Source organism: Larus michahellis, chromosome 4 (genome assembly GCF_964199755.1).
Source record: "Larus michahellis chromosome 4, bLarMic1.1, whole genome shotgun sequence".
Lineage (NCBI taxonomy): Eukaryota > Metazoa > Chordata > Aves > Charadriiformes > Laridae > Larus > Larus michahellis.
Genome location: NC_133899.1, coordinates 21,363,843 through 21,381,180, shown reverse-complemented (window position 1 = coordinate 21,381,180; position 17,338 = coordinate 21,363,843). Strand labels below are relative to the sequence as shown.

Below are 17,338 nucleotides of genomic sequence, written 5' to 3'. Positions count from 1 at the left end.
GGGAGGGGTACTGGAGTGGGTACCGGGGATGCCGATGTGCCGGGATGGGCACTGAGATGAGGTACCGGGTGGATACGGGGGGATGCTGATGCGCTGGGATGGGTACTGGTGTTGGTACCGGCAGTGAGTACCGGGGTGGATACCGGGGGATGCTGATGCGCTGTGATGTGTACCGGGTGGGTACCGGGGATGCCGGTGTACCGGGGTGAGTACCAAGGTGGGTACCGGGTGGGTAGCGGGGATGTCGATGTGCCGGGGTGGGTACCGGGGTGAATACCAGGGTGGATGCTGGGGGATGCTGATGCGCTGGGATGGGTAACGAGCGGATACCGTGCACGCCGATGTGCCGGTGTAGATACCGGGATGGGTATCGGGGTACATTCTGGCGATGCCGATGTGCCGGGGTGAGAGCCGGGGTGGGTACCAGGGATGCCGATGTAACAGGGTGAGTACCGGTGTAGATACGGGGGTGGGTAACCGGGTATATACCGGGGATGCCGATGTGCCGGGGTGAGTACCGAGGTGGTTACCGGGGTGGGCACCGGGGATGCCGGTGCACCAGGTGGGGCGCGCCGCGGCTTCGCTCGCTTCCTACAAATCCCACAAGCCCCTCCGGGCGGCGAGCTGCCGAGAACTACATCTCCCAGGCTGCCGGGACAGGGCCCCCCTCCCCGCACGGCGCGGCACGGCACGGCACGGCCCGGCCCCGCACGGCGCGGAGGGCGCGGCGCGGCGCGGGGGGCGGCGGCGGAGCCCGGGTGCGCCCGGCGGCGGGGACATGCTGGAGCCCAGCCAGGTACCGCGGCGGGCAGCGGGCCCGGGGGGATGCGGGCACGGCCCCGCTCGAGAGGCCGGTATCGGGCCGGGGGTACGGGGGGCAGAGGAGATCGCGGGCTGCGGCCGGGGGAGGCTGGGCGGGAGCTGCCCCGGTGCTGGGGGCTGGCCTCGGGGAGCAGGCACCCGGGATGCGTTGGATTCAGCCCCGGGGTGCTGGCCCCGGGAGGATGTGCTGGCCCCGGGAGGATGCGCTAGCCCCGGGTGCTGGCCCCGATCCGCGGGTGCTGGCCCCGGGAAGACGCGATGGCCCCGGGAAGATGTGCTGGCCCCGGGAAGATGTGCTGGCCCCGGGAGGATGCACTGGCCCCAGGTGCTGGCCCCGGTCCTGGGGTGCTGGCCCCTGGGAGGATGAGCTGGCCCCGGGAGGACGCGATGGCCCCTGGAGGATGCGCTGGGCTCGGGTGCTGGCCCCGGTTCTGCGACGCTGGCCCCGGTCCTGGGGTGCTGGCCCCTGGGATGTTGCGCTGGCCCCGGGAGGACGCGATGGCCTCGGGAGGATGTGCTGGCCCCGGTCCTGGGGTGCTCGCCCCGGGAGATTGCCCTGGCCCCGGCAGATTGCCTTGGCCCCGGGTGCTGGCCCCGGGTGCTGGCCCCGGGAGGATGTGCTAGCCCCGGTCCTGGGGTGCTGGCCCTGGGAAGATGCGCTGTGCCAGGGTGCTGGCCCAGTCCCCACGGTGCTGGCCCCCGGGAGGAAGCAGCAGCCACAGCCCTGGGGTGCAGCCGCAGGGTGCTGCCCGGGGAGGATGCGCTCGCCCCAGGGAGGATGCTGGCCCTTGGCAAGGGGGCTGGGGCTGGGGCTGCTCCCCACAACCCGGGGGGCTGCCCCTCTCCAGCCGTGTGCCCCGGGGTGGTGCCACAGGGCCAGGACCCCAGCGGGATGCTGGGGGCAGAGCTGGGGTGGCCACAGAGGGGACCAGGGCAGAAGGGCTGGCTGCGGGTCCCCCCAGTGCCCACCAGCGCCAGTGTGTGTGTAAGGTCCCTCAGCAGCGGTGTGACACATGGCCGTGTGACACACGGCGTCCCTTTCCCGGGTAGTGGCAGCCAGGATTTCACAAACACAGCACGAGCGTCCCTGGGGACAGGGTACGAAACTGTGTCACCGAGCAGGGAAATGTCCGTTGCCTGCGTCCATGTGTGTGGGGTGTGGTTTCCGATCAGTGCCCAACCCACCGATGTCCCCCTGTCCCAGAGTTGTGGGGCATTTCCCTGGCTGGGGCACGGCTGCGGGAGCGGGAGCGGTGCCGGAGCCCAGTTTTTAGAGCCTGGTGATGCACAGGGTCCCCACACACACCGGGGGCTCGGGTGCTGCCGGCAGCAGGGGAAGGTGAGGTTTTGCCCAGAGCACTTTTTGCAAAGCTCCCGCGTATTTCCCTGGAGCGAGGACTCCCCATCCCAGTAGGAGGATATTTTTTTTGGGGGGGAGGGCGGGGAGGATGGCGCTTGGGCAGCGGGCGAGCTGGGGCTGGAGGAAGGGCCACATCCCCTCCTGCTGTGAAGGAGCGAAAAACATGGCTGGGTGAAACCAAATAACACCAAACCCAGAAAACTTGGCTGTGCTTCCCTCCGGGAAGGCGTGTGGGCTCCGAGCTGGCCGAGGTGGTTTTGGTCCCCATTATCTGGGGGTCCCCTTCTGGGGCTGGGGCCAGGGGCTCCCCTGTATCCAGCATCCCAGCTGGGGTGGCGAGCGGAGACGGGAAGTTGCTCGGCGCTTTGGGCTTGATATTCCTTTTCCTTCCCCTTTTGTCGGAGCCAGATGTCGCAGCGGTGAAGCTTGGGGCAGGGAGCTGGGGGAGGGGGGGCCGCCTCGGCTGCCATGTCCCCCCCTCCCGGCTGTCCACGTGCCCGTCTGTCTGTCTGTCCCCATCTGGCAGCGTGCAGCGGCCCCGCTGCTGCCGGTTGTGCGCGGCAGCTGCCTGTCAGAAGCGTTTCCCTCTCCTCCCGGGAGCTCATGGCGGTTCTCGGGGAAGGAACGGCAAAGACGCGCTCCGCTCGTCCACCCACGCCTCGCCGGCGCTGCAGGCAGGGAGAGCAGGCAGGGAGAACAGGCAGGGAGAGCAGGCAGGGAGAAAGGAGGCAGGGAGAGCCCCGGGCAGCCACATGCCAGGGGAACCGACTCGAGCTTGAATTTTCATGCCCAAACAAGCTCCAAACTACCACTTTTTTTGGCGAAAGGCTCCGGTAGCGCCCAGGACACGACGGTTTCCCCGCCGGCTCTTGGCATGTGCTGGATGCCGCCTGACTTGGCCCACACCAAGGTCCCGGTAGCTTAATGGCTTTTACCTCCTCCCGTTGCATTTAATTCTTGCAAGAGTGCAAACTGCTAATTGCTCTCCAGCGGCTCGGCCAGCCGCGCTGTGTCTCCACGAGCTGTGATTTATCGGAGCCCGCCGGTCCCCGGGGGTTTGGGATGCAGCAGGAGAGGCTGGGAACCTCCTCTCCCTGCCCTGCCGGGCTCCGGGGGAATCTCTCCGCTCCGCGTCGCTCTTTGCCATCGGCGTCTCCCCAAAGCTTTTTCAGAGACCGGCAGAGATTTGGGCCCCGGCTCCGCCGCAAAGTTCCCAAAGATAGCCCCCCAAAACCACATATGGATGAACAGTGAATATCTATGAACAATTTTTATATATATATATATAGAGAGAGAGAGAGAGAGATGCATGTGTAATATATGGATCTTTATTTTTTTTCCTGCTGGACATACAGGTCAGCGCTGGGGCTCTAAAACAACCCCCGCAACAAACAGTCGCTCGTGGGAAACCAGAGCAAGCTGCAGTCGCTCCGCTCCGGGTGCCCGCGCGTCCCCATCAAGGGACTTTTGATCTGCAGCGGTAATTGGGCTAATTAGGAAACTGCAAACGCTCCCCCTTCTCCCCGAGTGTCCGAGCGGAGCCCCAGCTCTCTAGAGGAGAAGTCAGGTTCCCTCGCCAGCGCAGCCATTCTACACGTAATGGGTGTCCCCGGCAGTAACTGGGCTGTGCTGGGATTGATGACCTTTGTCCGGGGGAGCGTTTTGTAACATCCCTGTGATGAAATCTCATAGGTACAATTTTCCTAACGAGCTCAGGGGCCCCTCAGCACCGCCAGCGAGCAGAGCAAACCCCGGGCGGTTTTACCGGGCCTCCCCGCAGCGTGCACCGAGTTTGCAGTTCTCTGCTCCGGCTGCGTCCTGGAGGAGAGTAGGGGGGTTGCTTTGGGTGGCAGCACCCACCAAGCCCTCAAAAGCCTTTGGCTTTCCACCTCCTCCCATTCCCGGAGCTGCCGAGCCCCAGGGAGGGGGACAGCAAAGCGCAGGGAGAGGCCCCCTCGTCCTTGCTCGCCTTCTGCGGGCAAAAGGCCACAGCCAGCAGCAGCACTTCCCCGGCACGGCATGGCGTCCGCTGTCCGGCGCTCCTGCGCATATTTTCCCAGTGAGGCATGGAGCGCGAACCGAACAGGCAAGGGCTGGTAAAACGAGCTGCCGCGGCGGAGGGGTAGCGGTTCCCTCCCGGCGGCCAGCGGGGGGGCTCAGGGTGCTGCCGGGTGCCGGTGTTGGAGGGTGAGTGGGGACCCTACCCTTGCCGGGGAGCATGGCTGCTTGCCATGTGGCCACCTCCTTGCAGGCGGCTGAGGATGGGGGGAGACCGATTCAGGGGTGCTGTAGCAGGCATGGAGGGGGGCACGGAGCAGGCAGACCCTGCTGACCCCAGCCCATGGCTGTGGGAGGACAAGATGGAAACGCGGGCGGCAGCGGGTGGCCGGCTCCCCGAGGGGCCCGGTGTTTTTGCAGGGGCAGCTAGGGGGCAGGACGGGGGGGAGGAGGGGGTAGCCCCACCTGCTAGCCAGCCCGGAGCCCGGCCACTCAGTGGGATCCAACTTGTTGGTGCCTGACCCAGTGGTACCTGATGTGGCAATGCTCGACCCGGTGTCTTGGTGGTATGTGACCCAGTGGAACGTGACCCAGTGGTTCGGTGGTACCTGACCTGGTGGTACCTGACCTGTTGATATGTGACCTGGTGGTACCTGACCTGGTGGTACCTGACCTGGTGATATGTGACCTGGTGGTACGCAATCCAGTGGTTCGTTGGTACCTGACCTGGTGGTACCTGACCTGGTGGCTTGGTAGTACCCAACCTGGTGGTACGTGACCCAATGGGTCTGTGGTACCTGATCTGGTGCCACGTGACCTGATAGCTCAGTGGTATCTGACCCGGTGGCTTGGTAGTCCCCAACCCAGTGGTACCTGACCTGGTGGCACATGACCTGGTGGCTTGGTGGTACCTCACCTAGTGGTACCCAACCTGGTGGTAGGCCACCCAGTGGTTCTGTAGTCCTGGTGGTCCATGACCTGGTGGTTCGCGACCTAGTGGTTTGATGGTACCTGCTCTGGTGGTACGTGACCTGGTAGCTCAGTGCTATCTGACCCGGTGGCTTGGTGGTCCCCAACCCAGTGGTACCTGACCTGGTGGTACATGACCTAGTGGCTTGGTGGTACCTGATCTGGTGGTACCCAATGGTGGCTTGATGGTACCCAGCAGCCGGGGCAGTTGGTGCAAACTGGGAGCTCTGGGATGGGTACCTGCGGGTGTGGGGCAGCAGGGCTGGGGCTGCCCCTCGGCTCTGGCCGATTCTGCAAGCATTTGGGGCTGGGGGGGTCTCCCCACTGTCCCCCTCCCCGCCTGTCCTGCCTCGGGGAGAAGGCTGCAGGCGAGCCGGGCGTAACGAGGCCACACAGCGAGCGCGGCCTTGGGCTTATCACCCCCCCGCCGGAGCGCAGGGGCTGGGAAGGAGTGGGGGGGGTTTTCTTTTCCCCATGGCAGCCTGGGGAGAGCCAGGGGGCTGTGGGGAGCTGGGGGGGCAGGCGGGGAGGAAACAGTGCTGGCAGATGGCCGAGCGGCGTCCCTTCTCGGGGATGGGGGCATCAGCCGCGTGGGCTGGCGCACGTGGCTTGCCCGTCCCGATGAGTCCGTGCATGTGAGCTGCGGGGGCGGTCGGCTGCCTCGGATGCTTCTGCCAGTGTGTGTGTATTTTTTTGGGGGGGTAAGGATGGCCAGATGGGCTCTGCAGCCCAAGCCCCCACCCCCAGCATCGCCCCGTTGGGCAGCGCAGGGTGTTGGGGTCCACGGGGTCCCCACTGTGACGCACTCGAGCCGAGGGGGCTTGGGACACTGCTGGACCGCTCCCGGCGAGCCCCATCCACCGGCAAGGATGGGAGCATCCCTTTCAGAGCATTCCCAAGGCTGGGACCTCCCCCGCACCCCCCAAATCCCATAGGAAAGGGCCTCGGCTGGCTCCGTCCCAACCCCGCGCCGGGGATTTGGCCTCCCGCGCTCTTTCCTGGCCTCATCCCAGCGTTGAGGGATGAGCCCGAAATAACCCCTCCGGATGCCGGGCATGAGGAAACGCCAAAACTGCTGCCAGGGGTGCGAGGAGGGTTTAAAGCACGGGAAACCCAATTAACTCGGCTCCATTAGCTGATTGAGCCGGCCAATAAGGGTATGATTAATTAAAAGGATGAAGAAGAAGTCGGTGCCACCGGGGTGTGGCGACGGCTTAACCCACGGAATTGGCTTCTCCTGTAAATACCTGGTGCTACCGCCGGCCGTCCATCCTTCGTGGCATCGCAGAGCGGCGGGGGGGGAAAAAAACATCCTTATACAAACCCTGGGTTGCCCGCTCCCTCTCCCACCCAGCTTCCAGGGAGGGGAAAAAGAAAGAAACCGAGGGGAAAATCCGGGCGGCGCAGGAAAGGACCTATTTAATTAACGGGCGCTTTTCTCGCCGGGTGTGGGTTTGGCTCTGGAAGCCAAGTAATGCGGAAGGACGGGAGTCCCGTGCCCCCCGGCACAGCCCCGCTCGCCGTTGCCCAGCGAGATAACGCGAGCTGACGCGCTCCCTGGGTACAGCAGCGCTGGGGGCTGGGGGGGGGCTGCGACCTCGGGGAGCTGCTCGGGCCGTAGGGGGTGGGGAAAAAAAAAAAAAAAAAAAAAGGGCAAATTTGAGCGTTGTTTTTCAATTTTGGTTTGGAATCCTGCTGCCTGAACCCCGTCCTGAAATCGGCAAAATCACCGCACTCGGCATCTCTTTCTGCCTGGGGATGAAGGAGGCGGGGGGGGCCTCAACTCGTGTCCACGGTTGGGAAAAAAAACCAAAAAACCCAGCCTAAATCTCGTTTTTTTTCCCCCCCGTGGGAGCAGGAGGGATGCTGGGCTGGGGGAGACGGGGGGGCCCCTGTGTGCTTCCCCATCCTCCCCCTGCAAAAGCCGGGCGCTGCTCCAGCACCCGGTCGATGGTTTGGCGGTGACAGAGGTGACGTCCCTGCCACGGGGTCCATGGGACGGGCTGCAGCTGGACGCCCAGGGTTGCGTTTCCCAGGGGAATTTTCCGCCCCAGCATCCCCGGGACGAGCAGCAGCCGCCTCTGACCCCCTCCTCCCCCTGCCCCCAGCAGGGTGACATCCCACCTCCCACCGACGGCTCCTTCCTGCACCCACCCTGTCATTTACCGGCAAAGAAACCGGCGCCGACAACCTCGGGATGTCTCGGGAATGAGCAAATGAAGGCGACAAGACCTAAAAACTGGGGGGGATTGGGGACGTGCTGAATGGCGTTAAGGCCGATGGGGAAGAAACCAGCATCCTGCAGGCCCCGGGGTGGGGCTGTCGGTCACATCGCTCCCGTGTTCGGCTCGGAATTCAAGATTATGCATCCCGAAATGAGAGATTACATGTTTGGGGGGAAAAAAAAAATAAAATCATCCAACTGTAAAAGCGGCAGAGCGATTCGCTGGGACCTTTTAATAGCCTGGCTTCGTTATCTCTTGCAATCAAAGAGGAACTCGGGTTTGATGAGCGCACGGGCGTCAGGAGGCAATTAAGGAGACCAGGGGATGAGTTTGGGAGCGGGAGGGTATTTAATGGTATTTCATGGTATCGCTGAGTTGCCAGCCTCGCTCACCGCGGAAGAAATCCCCAAATCCCCTATTATTTTAAGAAAGAAACATCAAAACCTGGTGCAAAGAGCCCCCGGCCCGGCGGGGTTTTATTTATCGGAGGCAGGTTGGGTTTGATTTTGGGAGCTGGCAAGTTCGGGAGTTGGGATTTTGGGCGAGGGAAGAGGTGAATGCTGGGATGTTATGGACGCCGGGGTCTACGAGGAGCAGAGCGGATGGAAATAGCCGCCAGCCAGCCCCCGGCGCGGGAAGCGATGACTCAAACCAGCCGCTGGTATTTCAGGCTGCTGGAGGACGGGTGGTTTTTTCCCCGCCTGCGGCCGGGGGCAGCTCCGGGAGGCCCCGGGATGGGGACGCACGAAACACGCTCCCGATGCCGGCGGGGGCCGGGATGCGGCAGAGGCAGGGGCCGGGCTGGGCTGGGGAGCCGGAAAGGGATTTTTATTTTTGTTTGTTTTGCTATTTTTTGTTTTCCCCCCCTTCTTTCACCGGGAACAAAAATACCAGGAGCACGTGACAGCCGATTTCCTTCAGCCTCTAAAAATCCCCGTGGGACGGGAGCGCGGCAGGAGCAGGGGAAGGGGGACGAGCCCCCTCCCGCTCAGCGTCCCCGCCACGTCGCAGCTAAAAAGAACCCCAAATCGCCTTTTACCTCCACATCCTTCCAGCGTTGTGCATCCCGGGGCGGGGTGGGGGGGGTGGTGTGTTTAAGCTTTTTTAGCTTTTTACTGGCTTTATCCCAAATTCCCCTCGACGCAAACCCGCCGTTTAACAACCGCCAGTGCTTTTTTCCCCCTGGCAGCGACCCAAGAAACTCCTTGCAGTCGCTCACCGGCCCTGCGTGTGCCGCGTAGGCATATTAAACTCACACCACCACCCCCACCACCACCCCCCCCGCCAGCCCTCCCCCCCCAGCCCCAAGACAGGGGCGGGGGGGGCGGAAAAAAAAGCCTTGGAAAACCATCCCGCCTGGGATGCGCACCTCATTTCTGGCTCTTGCCTTTCGAGGCTGTGGTGGCTTGGACAAATATTTGCCAGTGGGTTAATGATTTGGGCAGAAGCCATCCCTGCCTGCTGCACGATGGGCTGGGGGGGGGGGGGGCGGATTTTTTTGGTCCATGCTCAGGTGTCTCCCATCCTGTTTTGGGGGGTGGGGGGTGTGTGTGCTTCTATCCCTGGTAAGAAAGCCGGTGTCTTCCAGGGGATTTCTTTTTTTTTGTAGGAAAGAGCCATCCCCGGTGCCTGCCAGCTCCTAATTAGCGCTGCTGGCCTCGGCCCTGCCCTAATTGGGGCCAGGGCTGAGCTGCGGAGGCGATGCCACCACAGGGTTTGGCCTTGGCAAGGGGGGGGGGTGTCCTACCCCAGCATCCCCCTCCCTAAAAAGCCCTGGGAGGGGGTGGGGGTGGGGTGTCTGTGACATCTCCATCCCCCCCCGGCGTGATGGCTCCTTCTCCAGTTTTGTGTTAAAAGGGGATTTTCAGCCTTTTTTAAAATGTTTTGGCTGGGGGGGGGGAATGGGTCTGGCGTTGCGCCCCCACCCCCCGTAGCTCGGGGGTCTTGGCTGCTCCTCCCGTCCCTCCCCGGGCGCAGGCGCCGGCACCTCTGCCCCGGCTATTTTTACACGCCGGGATCACGAGCCAGCGGGTGACCTTCCCCGAGGGACGTTGCCACGCTGGGGGGTGGGGGACAAGCCACCGGCCTCGCTACCCGGGGCGCCCGTCGGGCCACAGAACGGCTGTTCTGGCTAGTGAAGAGGGTTTTGGAGGAGCCGCTCGTGGCTTGATAGAGAAGGAGGATTGAGCCTGGAGAAAGAAGCCGCTGCTCGGGTTCCGGAGGCGAGTTCATGGCTCAGCCTTTGTCTGGCAGCGACAGGGAGGGCACGGCCTGTGAGCTGCCGGGAGCCCCCCCACCCCGCACCGCCGGCGAGGAGCCGGCGTGGACGAGGCCATTGCCGGCATCCTGGCTGTCTCCGTGCCCCTTTTGGCACGGGCTGGGTGGCGTTTTGCAAAGCTCAATGGGGAATAAATAAACTCATCAGCCTCCCCCAGCATCCTCCTCCTCGGCGCAGCCCCCTGGCTCTGCCATGTGCGTCGCCACCCCTTAACTCTCCGTCCCCGACATCCCTTGACCTTCTGTCCCCATCATCCCTTGACCTTCTGTCCTCATCATCCTTTGACCCTCCATTCCTTGATCCTCTGTCCCCACCATCCCTTGAACTTCTGTTCCCATCATCCCTTAACTCTCCATCCCCACCGTCCCTTGACCCTCCGTCCCCACCATCCCTTGACCCTCCATCCCCACCATCCCTTGACCCTCCATCCCCACCATCCCTTGACCTTCTGTTCCCATCATCCTTTGACCCTCCATTCCTTGATCCTCCATCGCCACCATCCCTTGACCTTCTGTTCCCATCATCCTTTGACCCTCCATTCCTTGATCCTCCATCGCCACCATCCCTTGACCTTCTGTTCCCATCATCCTTTGACCCTCCATTCCTTGATCCTCCATCCCCACCATCCCTTGACCTTCTGTCCCCATCATCCCTTAACTCTCCATCCCCGCCATCCCTTGACCCTCCATCCCCATCATCTCGTAACCCTCCGTCCCCTCCTTCCCGCTCCAGGCCAGTATCGTCACAGCCGTGTCCCCGAGCCAGTGGATGAGCTAAACCCCAGGGGAGGATGAGTATGGTGGCAGCCGAGCGCCAGCCGGGGCCAGGACCTGGAGGAGCGGCCGAAGCGCAGTGCTGCAGTTGAGGCTGGTGTCCCCAGCCCCGCCACGTCCCCACGCCGCCCCGGCTGGCGGCGGGTGCTCCCTGCCCGGCACCCGGAGCCACCGGGGGCCCTCGCCGCGGCCGGACCACGCGGATGGAAAGCTGCAGCCCGGCAGGTAGGACCCCGGCAGCGGGGGGGTGAGGGTGGGCTCTGCACCCCCACCGCCGCCCTGGTTTAAAGCTCTGGGTCCCGCAGGGAGCCTCGCTGGCCGGCTGACGCCATCCCTATGCCCCAGCCCTATGCCGGAGCGGGCGCCCTCCCCGGCTCAGCCGCGCGCCGACCATGAAGTGCTCGCTGCGCTTCTGCTTCCTCTCGACCGCCTTCCTGCTCGTCTTCGTCATGTCCCTCCTCTTCACCTACTCCCACCACAGCATCGCCTACCTGGACCCCGGCGGGCTGGGCGGCATCCACCGGGTGAAGCTGGTGCCCGGCTATGCCGGCATGCAGCGGCTCAGCAAGGGGGGGCCGTACCCCCGGGGCTGCGCCTGCCGCCGCTGCCCTGCCGAGGAGGCCGGCGCTGCCGAATGGTTTGACGGGCGCTATGACGGCACCATCTCCCCGGTGTGGACCAAGGAGAACATGGACCTGCCGCCCGACGTCCAGCGGTGGTGGATGGTGAGCGAGGAGACGGGTGTCCCCCCCAACCCCGACCCCGCGTCCCCCAGCGGCGTGCTCCAGCATGGGGGACACAGCTTTCTCCTCCATGGGCTGATGGTCCCCCCGCCACCTTCCTCCCACCCCCTGCAGATGCTGCAGCCGCAGTTCAAGTCCCACAACACCCATGAGGTCCTGAGCAAGCTCTTCCAGATCGTGCCGGGCGAGGATCCCTACCGCTCCCGCGATGCGCGCCGCTGCCGCCGCTGCGCCGTGGTGGGCAACTCGGGCAACCTGCGGGGCTCTGGCTATGGGCCCGAGATCGACGGGCACGACTTCATCATGCGGTGAGGGCAGGGGACGGCTGCTGGGGCAGGGGCGGTGGGGGACACTGCCTGCCCACCCAGCCCCACGGGCAGCGCGGAGGCATGGGGCGATGCTGGCAGCTCCCGCTGTGCACCGCAGCGGTGTCTCTCCGTCTCTGCTGCGGGTTGGGAGACGTCGGGGGGTGTCCCTGTGCCTGGCTCCAGTTGCTCGGTAAAGGAGCCCATCGTGGGTCCCACCCGGTGGTGGGATGGGTGGCAGCGGGTGCTGCCATCTTCCCTGGGCTGGCTGGGGGGGGACCCTCAGCTCATCCCAGCCCCCTGAGCATCTGCAGGCTGGGAAATTGCTCCTCTGCAGCCGCTGGGGGACACCCCCTGTCGTCTGCAAGGGACAGGGTGGCTGGGAGGGGGGTGCCACCTTCCCTGCTCTCTCCCCAGGATGAACCAGGCCCCCACGGTGGGTTTCGAGGGCGACGTGGGCGGCCGGACCACGCACCACTTCATGTACCCCGAGAGTGCCAAGAACCTGCCCGCCAACGTCAGCTTCGTGCTGGTGCCCTTCAAAACCCTGGATCTCCTCTGGATCGCCAGTGCCCTCTCCACGGGCCAGATCAGGTTGTAAGTACCCGGCGGGCACGGGGCTGGCCGCTCGCCCGCCCCGGGAGCAGCTCCACGGTGGAGATTCATCCATTCCTCCCTGCCGGAGCATCCCCCGGCAGCTCAGGCTGGGACTGGGTGGGGGGTGCAGAACCCCCGGAGCTCACCTGCCGCTCCGCTTTTTTCCCAGCACCTATGCGCCCGTGAAGCCTTTTCTGCGGGTGGACAAAGAAAAGGTAAGGGGGGGGGGGCGCTCATCCCAACTGAGCACCCGTTTTGGTCGAGCCCCTGTCAGTCCGTCTTCCCCAGGGGTACCCCCGCATGTCTTGGTGCTCCTTCCCGGGGTGCCGACGCCGACGGGAGCGTGGCCGGGGCTCTGGCGCTAACCTCAGCCCCTCCTCCCAGGTGCAGATCTACAACCCTGCCTTCTTCAAGTACATCCACGACCGCTGGACGGAGCACCACGGGCGCTACCCCTCCACCGGCATGCTGGTGCTCTTCTTCGCCCTCCACGTCTGCGACGAGGTGGGTGATGGCTCCTGGGGGTCCTCCTCCGGGCTGCGGGGTCCTGGATGGGCTTTGGGATCCTGGGAAGAGCTGCGGGGTCCTGGATGGGCCGCAGAGTCCTGGATGTGCTGCAGGGTCCAGGATGGGCTGTGGGGACCCGGGAAGAGCTGCAGGGTCCAGGATGGGCTGTGGGGACCTGGGAAGAGCTGCAGGGTCCTGGATGTGCTGTGGGGACCCAGATGGGCTGCGGGGTCCTGGATGGGCCGCAGAATCCTGGATGGGGTATGGGGACCCGGGAAGAGCTGCCGGGTCCACGATGGGCTGTGGGGTCCTGGGAAGAGCTGCAGGGTCCTGGATGGGCTGCAGGGTCCAGGATGGGCTGTGGGGACCTGGATGCGCTGCAGGGTCCTGGATGTGCTGTGGGGACCCAGATGGGCTGCGGGGTCCCGGGAAGAGCTGCGGGGTCCCGGATGGGCTGCAGAATCCTGGATGGGGTATGGGGACCCGGGAAGAGCTGCGGGGTCCTGGATGGGCTGCAGGATCCTGGATGGGGTATGGGGACCTGGGAAGAGCTGCAGAGTCCACGATGGGCTGTGGGGTCCTGGGAAGAGCTGCAGGGTCCCGGATGCGCTGCAGGGTCCAGGATGGGCTGCGGGGACCCAGATGGCTTGGGGTGGCTTTGCTGGTATCCTGAACCTTGCAGGGTTAAGGGTGGAGGTGGCTTCTTTGGGTCCAACCACGGCCGTTCCGCTGGCTCCCGTTGCCTCACGGCACGGTGATGGGCACCCTTGAACGTCAGGCAGGGGGATGCTCGGCACGGTGCGAAACCCTCCCCCCAGCAGCGCGGTGGGCTCTCGGCCAAGGGGGTCCCCAGCCCAATGCGGGGGTCAGGGCTGTCTCACCTCCCCTCCTCCTCCCCCTTCTCCTCCTCCTCCTCCCCACCACAGGTGAACGTCTTCGGTTTCGGCGCCGACAGCCGGGGCAACTGGCACCACTACTGGGAGAACAACCGCTACGCCGGGGAGTTCAGGAAGACGGGGGTGCATGATGCCGACTTCGAGGCGCACATCATCGACATGCTGGCCAAAACCAGCAAGATCGAGGTTTACCGGGGAAACTGAGGGCTGCGCCTCCTCCGGGCTCCCCTGCACCGGCCGGGGGCCGACCGCCCGCGGGGGCTGAGGGCTGGGGTCTCCCCGGTGGCCCCGGCTGACAAACGCCGGGGAGGGGGGGGGGAGCAGTGTGGCCCCGCACTGCCGGCGGAGCCACCCCCGGCGATATCTGGTGCCTCCAGCAGCCAATCAGGTTCAGAGCTAAAGGAGACTTTTTGCTTTTTTTTTTTTTTAATTATATTAATTATTATTATTATTATTATTATTATTATTATGAAACCCAGCTGAGAAAGGATTTGTAAACGCAATCAGCGATGGACCGGGCGGCGGGGGCATCTGCCTTGCATCTCTTTACAGTCAAACCAAATGCTGCTCTTTTTAAAACAAGACACACACACACACACACAAAAAACGAAACCAAGAACAAAAAACCAAGCACCCCGAAGGTGGGCGACTTTGGGGAGTGCCCGAGCATCGCGGCTGGGCCGAGGGAGATGTGGTGGCCGAGGGCTTGGCTCCCCCCTCCCCGCTGCCACAGCCTTGCCAGTGGAACCAGCTGCTTCTTTCTTCCTTTATTTTGATATATATATATTATTTTTTAACTCACCTGGGGCAGGCACCGCCGTCGCTCCCCCCGGGGAAGGCTCCCGGCACACACGGGCAGGTCTGGGAAGCACGTGGACCCGTCACCGGGAGAGCCGGCAGCTGCGGGAAGTCAACCATCGCCGACGGCAGAGCTGGGACTGGGGAGCGGGGAGAGAAGAACCCCAACTTCGGGGCCGGGCATCCCCGATCCTCTACCGGAGATTTGAGGATGGGGAGGATGGATTTTGGGAGCGATTGGGCAAAAGGCAGCTAAGAAAAAACACAGGAGCAGCAGCCTGGTCCCTCTGGCCGGGCTCCCTCGCAGGGATGCTCAAGGGATGCGGGATGTGGGCAGCCGGTCCAGCCCCACCGGAGGGAAGGAGATGAGATTTCCCTTCGCTTTCGGGCTGGGGGGAAAAAACAAAAAAAACAAAAAACCAAACAGATTAGAGATAGGTTTAGTAGGGGGGATGAACCGCGCTTGGGCTTTTTGCGTTGCTGTGGACGGCCAGCTCCGGGGAGATGCTGAAATCCCAAAGTCTTCGCTCCGTGTGCGAGGGTGCGACTCAGTTTCCCCCAGCCCGGTGCCCTCAGCATCCCCGGGGCTTTTTGGGCTGGACAGGTCGCCCCCGCGATGGGGAGATGCGGAAGGGAACTGCCTCCCCAGAGGTGTAATTAAAACCACTTTTCTTTGGGTCAATCAGGCGGGTAGGGGGTTTTTTGGGGTTGGGTTTGTTTTTTTTTTTTAGGAGATGCTGGAAAGCTCAAGAAAAAGGCAATCACGGAAAGGTCCCCCGGCGAGGGACTCTCCGCCTGCGCGGCCGTACCGCCTGGTTCCAACAGTTATTTGAGGAACAATCACCACAGGGGGGTTTTTCAGGGGCAGGGGGGGCTTGGAGGTTTGGGTTTTTTTTACCCCTTTGTATCTGGCTTTTCTGTAGCAGCCTCTTACCTGTTTCTCTGCTTCGGTTTGGTTGTTTTTCAGGGTTTTCTTCTTTTTCTTCCTTTTTTTTTTTTTTTTTTTTTTTTTGAGTTTTCTCACCGCAATGGTGAAGCACAAGGGTTTGGGTCACCTGGAGCAGGTACCAAGCATCCCCCGGGCTGGGGAAATTCATCTTTTTTCTCTCCACGGGGCTTTAAAACCCTGCCGTTGCCTGGCGGGTGTTGGCAGAAGCGCCCAGCGGGCTGCAGCGAGCCCCCGCTCTCCACCTGCCTGGCTTGGGGTTGGTTTTTTTTTTTATTATTATTTTTTAGGGGAAGAAAAATAAAACCCACGAGCAACAATGAGTGCCTTGACCATCTCCCGTCGGCCACGCCGGGCCCGCTCCAGCGGCGGGGGCTCGGCCGATTTATCCAGCGGTCGTAGCTGCTTCCCTCCTCGCGCCGGGCTGGATCTTTGCTGGGAAGCGCTGCTGGAGGGAGACAGGGACACATCCAGGCTACCGCACCGGTGGCCGGGGAGGCCAAATCCAGCGTGAGGAGGCTGGGCCGGCTCCTCGCCAGGGCCAGGCCAGACAATCACGGGGCAAGGGGAGACGCCGGGGACCAAACCCGGGTACCAAACCCGCCGGTGGCTCGGTGCCGGTGTCCGGCGAAAGGCGCTCTCCCGGCTCCTTGCTGCCCTGACAGTATTATTTTTTGGCTAGCTTCCTTCCCCGACACGCCCCCCCTCCCCCCTCTTTTTTTTTTTTTAATTATTATTATTATTTTATTTAAGCTGTCCCGCTAGGACTCGCGACCACTCCTGGAGGATGCTGCACGCCCGGCGGGGAGGGGGCCCAGCACCACTGTACTGTACATAGAGGAGATCGATGTAGGCAGAGGCGAGGGACAAGGAGGGGGCAGGCGGGGCGTGGGTGCCCCCCCCCGGCAGAGGTGGTCTTCATCACCCGGTGCCTGACGGAGCGCCCATCGCCCCCCGCCCTGCCGGGAGAGGGGGAGAGCAGCGCTCGCACCCAGGGCTAGGAGCGGGCGGCTTCGCCCGTCACCTCTGCGTACGTGGGTACTTCTGCACACAACTGTCTTAAAACAACTACTTTTTTTTTTTTTTTTTTTTTTTTTTTTTGTAAAAGTCAATAAAAACCATGCATCAGAAGCGCCCCGTGTTTGCCTGCCGGAGGGGAAGGGAGAGGGAGGGTCGGTGGGCCCGGGAGGATCCTCTCCCTCTCCCTTTCCTTCCCCTTCCCTCTTCCTCTCCTCCTTCCTCGCCTTCCCTCTCCCTCTTCCTCTCCTCCTCTCCCTCTCCTTTCCTTTCCCTCTCTTGCCTCCTCTTCCTCTTTCTCCTTCCCTCTCCCTATTCCTCTCCTTCCCCTCCTCCTCTCCTTCCCTTTCCTTCTCTTGCCTCCTCTTCTTCTCTTTCCCCTTCCCTTTCCCTCTCCCTTTCCCTCTTTCCCCTCCTCCTCTCCCTCTCTCTTGCCTCCTCTTCCTCTCTTTCCCCTTCCCTCTTCCTCTCCCTTCCCCTTCCCTCTCCCTATTCCTCTCCTTCCCCATCTCCTCTCCTTCCCCATCTCCTCTCCTTCCCCATCTCCTCTCCTTCCCCATCTCCTCTCCTTCCCTTTCCCTCTCTTGCCTCCTCTTCCTCTCTTTCCCCTTCCCTCTCCCCCTCCCCTTCCCTCTCCATCTTCCTCTCCCTCCCCTTCCCTCTCCTCTCCCACCCGTGTTGAGCCATGCCGGACACCAGCCCCGGGCTGTGATTACCACCCGTCCACTCTCCGCTGGCGCAGGATCCCAGCCCGGCCCCGCGCTGCCCCGGGTGCCCGGCGGCAGAGCCCCGACAGCCCCTGCAGCCAGAGCCACCCTTGGGTGACGGTGCTGCTCCCCCAGACCCTGCAGCGCATCCCCTACAGCCCCCCCGGCCACCCCTGGAGCCTAAAGAAGAGGCTCCGGTCCCACACGGCCCATGGCCCTGAGCTCCTGCCACGGGCACAGGGAACGACATGGACAAACTCTTGGAGGACGTGATTTTGAAAGCGGGTGCAGACACGGGCAGGGAAACGACTTTCCCCGAGGTGACCCCAGCTTGATCCAGCTCCCACTGCTAAAGGCTGGACCCTGCAACGGGCCCAGCATCCCTGCGGGATCCATC

The 17,338-nt window shown here is 63.3% G+C and overlaps 1 protein-coding gene across 4 annotated transcripts; it reads left to right on the top strand.

The window, feature by feature from the left end:
- Positions 1-435: 435 nt before the first annotated feature.
- Positions 436-16,573, top strand: ST3GAL2 (ST3 beta-galactoside alpha-2,3-sialyltransferase 2). Of its 4 annotated transcripts, XR_012586555.1 has the most exons (9): positions 436-796; positions 10,385-10,650; positions 10,731-11,150; positions 11,283-11,476; positions 11,891-12,070; positions 12,240-12,285; positions 12,455-12,574; positions 13,260-13,375; positions 13,504-13,630. XR_012586555.1 is itself a non-coding variant. In XM_074583281.1 (8 exons), the coding sequence occupies exons 3-8, from the start codon at positions 10,818-10,820 to the stop codon at positions 13,675-13,677; spliced, it is 1,047 nt and encodes a 348-aa protein (XP_074439382.1). In that variant the 5' UTR covers positions 438-796; positions 10,385-10,650; positions 10,716-10,817; the 3' UTR covers positions 13,678-16,573. The 4 variants fall into 4 exon arrangements, 3 of the variants coding, with proteins under 3 accessions (XP_074439382.1, XP_074439380.1, XP_074439381.1); XM_074583281.1 differs by lacking the exon at positions 13,260-13,375 and having other exon boundaries at positions 438-796; positions 10,716-11,150; positions 13,504-16,573; XM_074583279.1 differs by lacking the exon at positions 13,260-13,375 and having other exon boundaries at positions 439-796; positions 13,504-16,573.
- Positions 16,574-17,338: the final 765 nt, after the last annotated feature.

Coding starts and splice junctions, on each gene's coding strand:
- ST3GAL2 (XM_074583281.1), top strand. CDS start 10,818: ATGAAGTGCTCGCTGCGCTTCTGCTTCCTCTCGACCGCCTTCCTGCTC. Junction 11,477..11,890: donor GGGCACGACTTCATCATGCG/GTGAGGGCAGGG, acceptor CTCTCTCCCCAG/GATGAACCAGGCCCCCACGG. Junction 12,071..12,239: donor TCCACGGGCCAGATCAGGTT/GTAAGTACCCGG, acceptor CTTTTTTCCCAG/CACCTATGCGCCCGTGAAGC.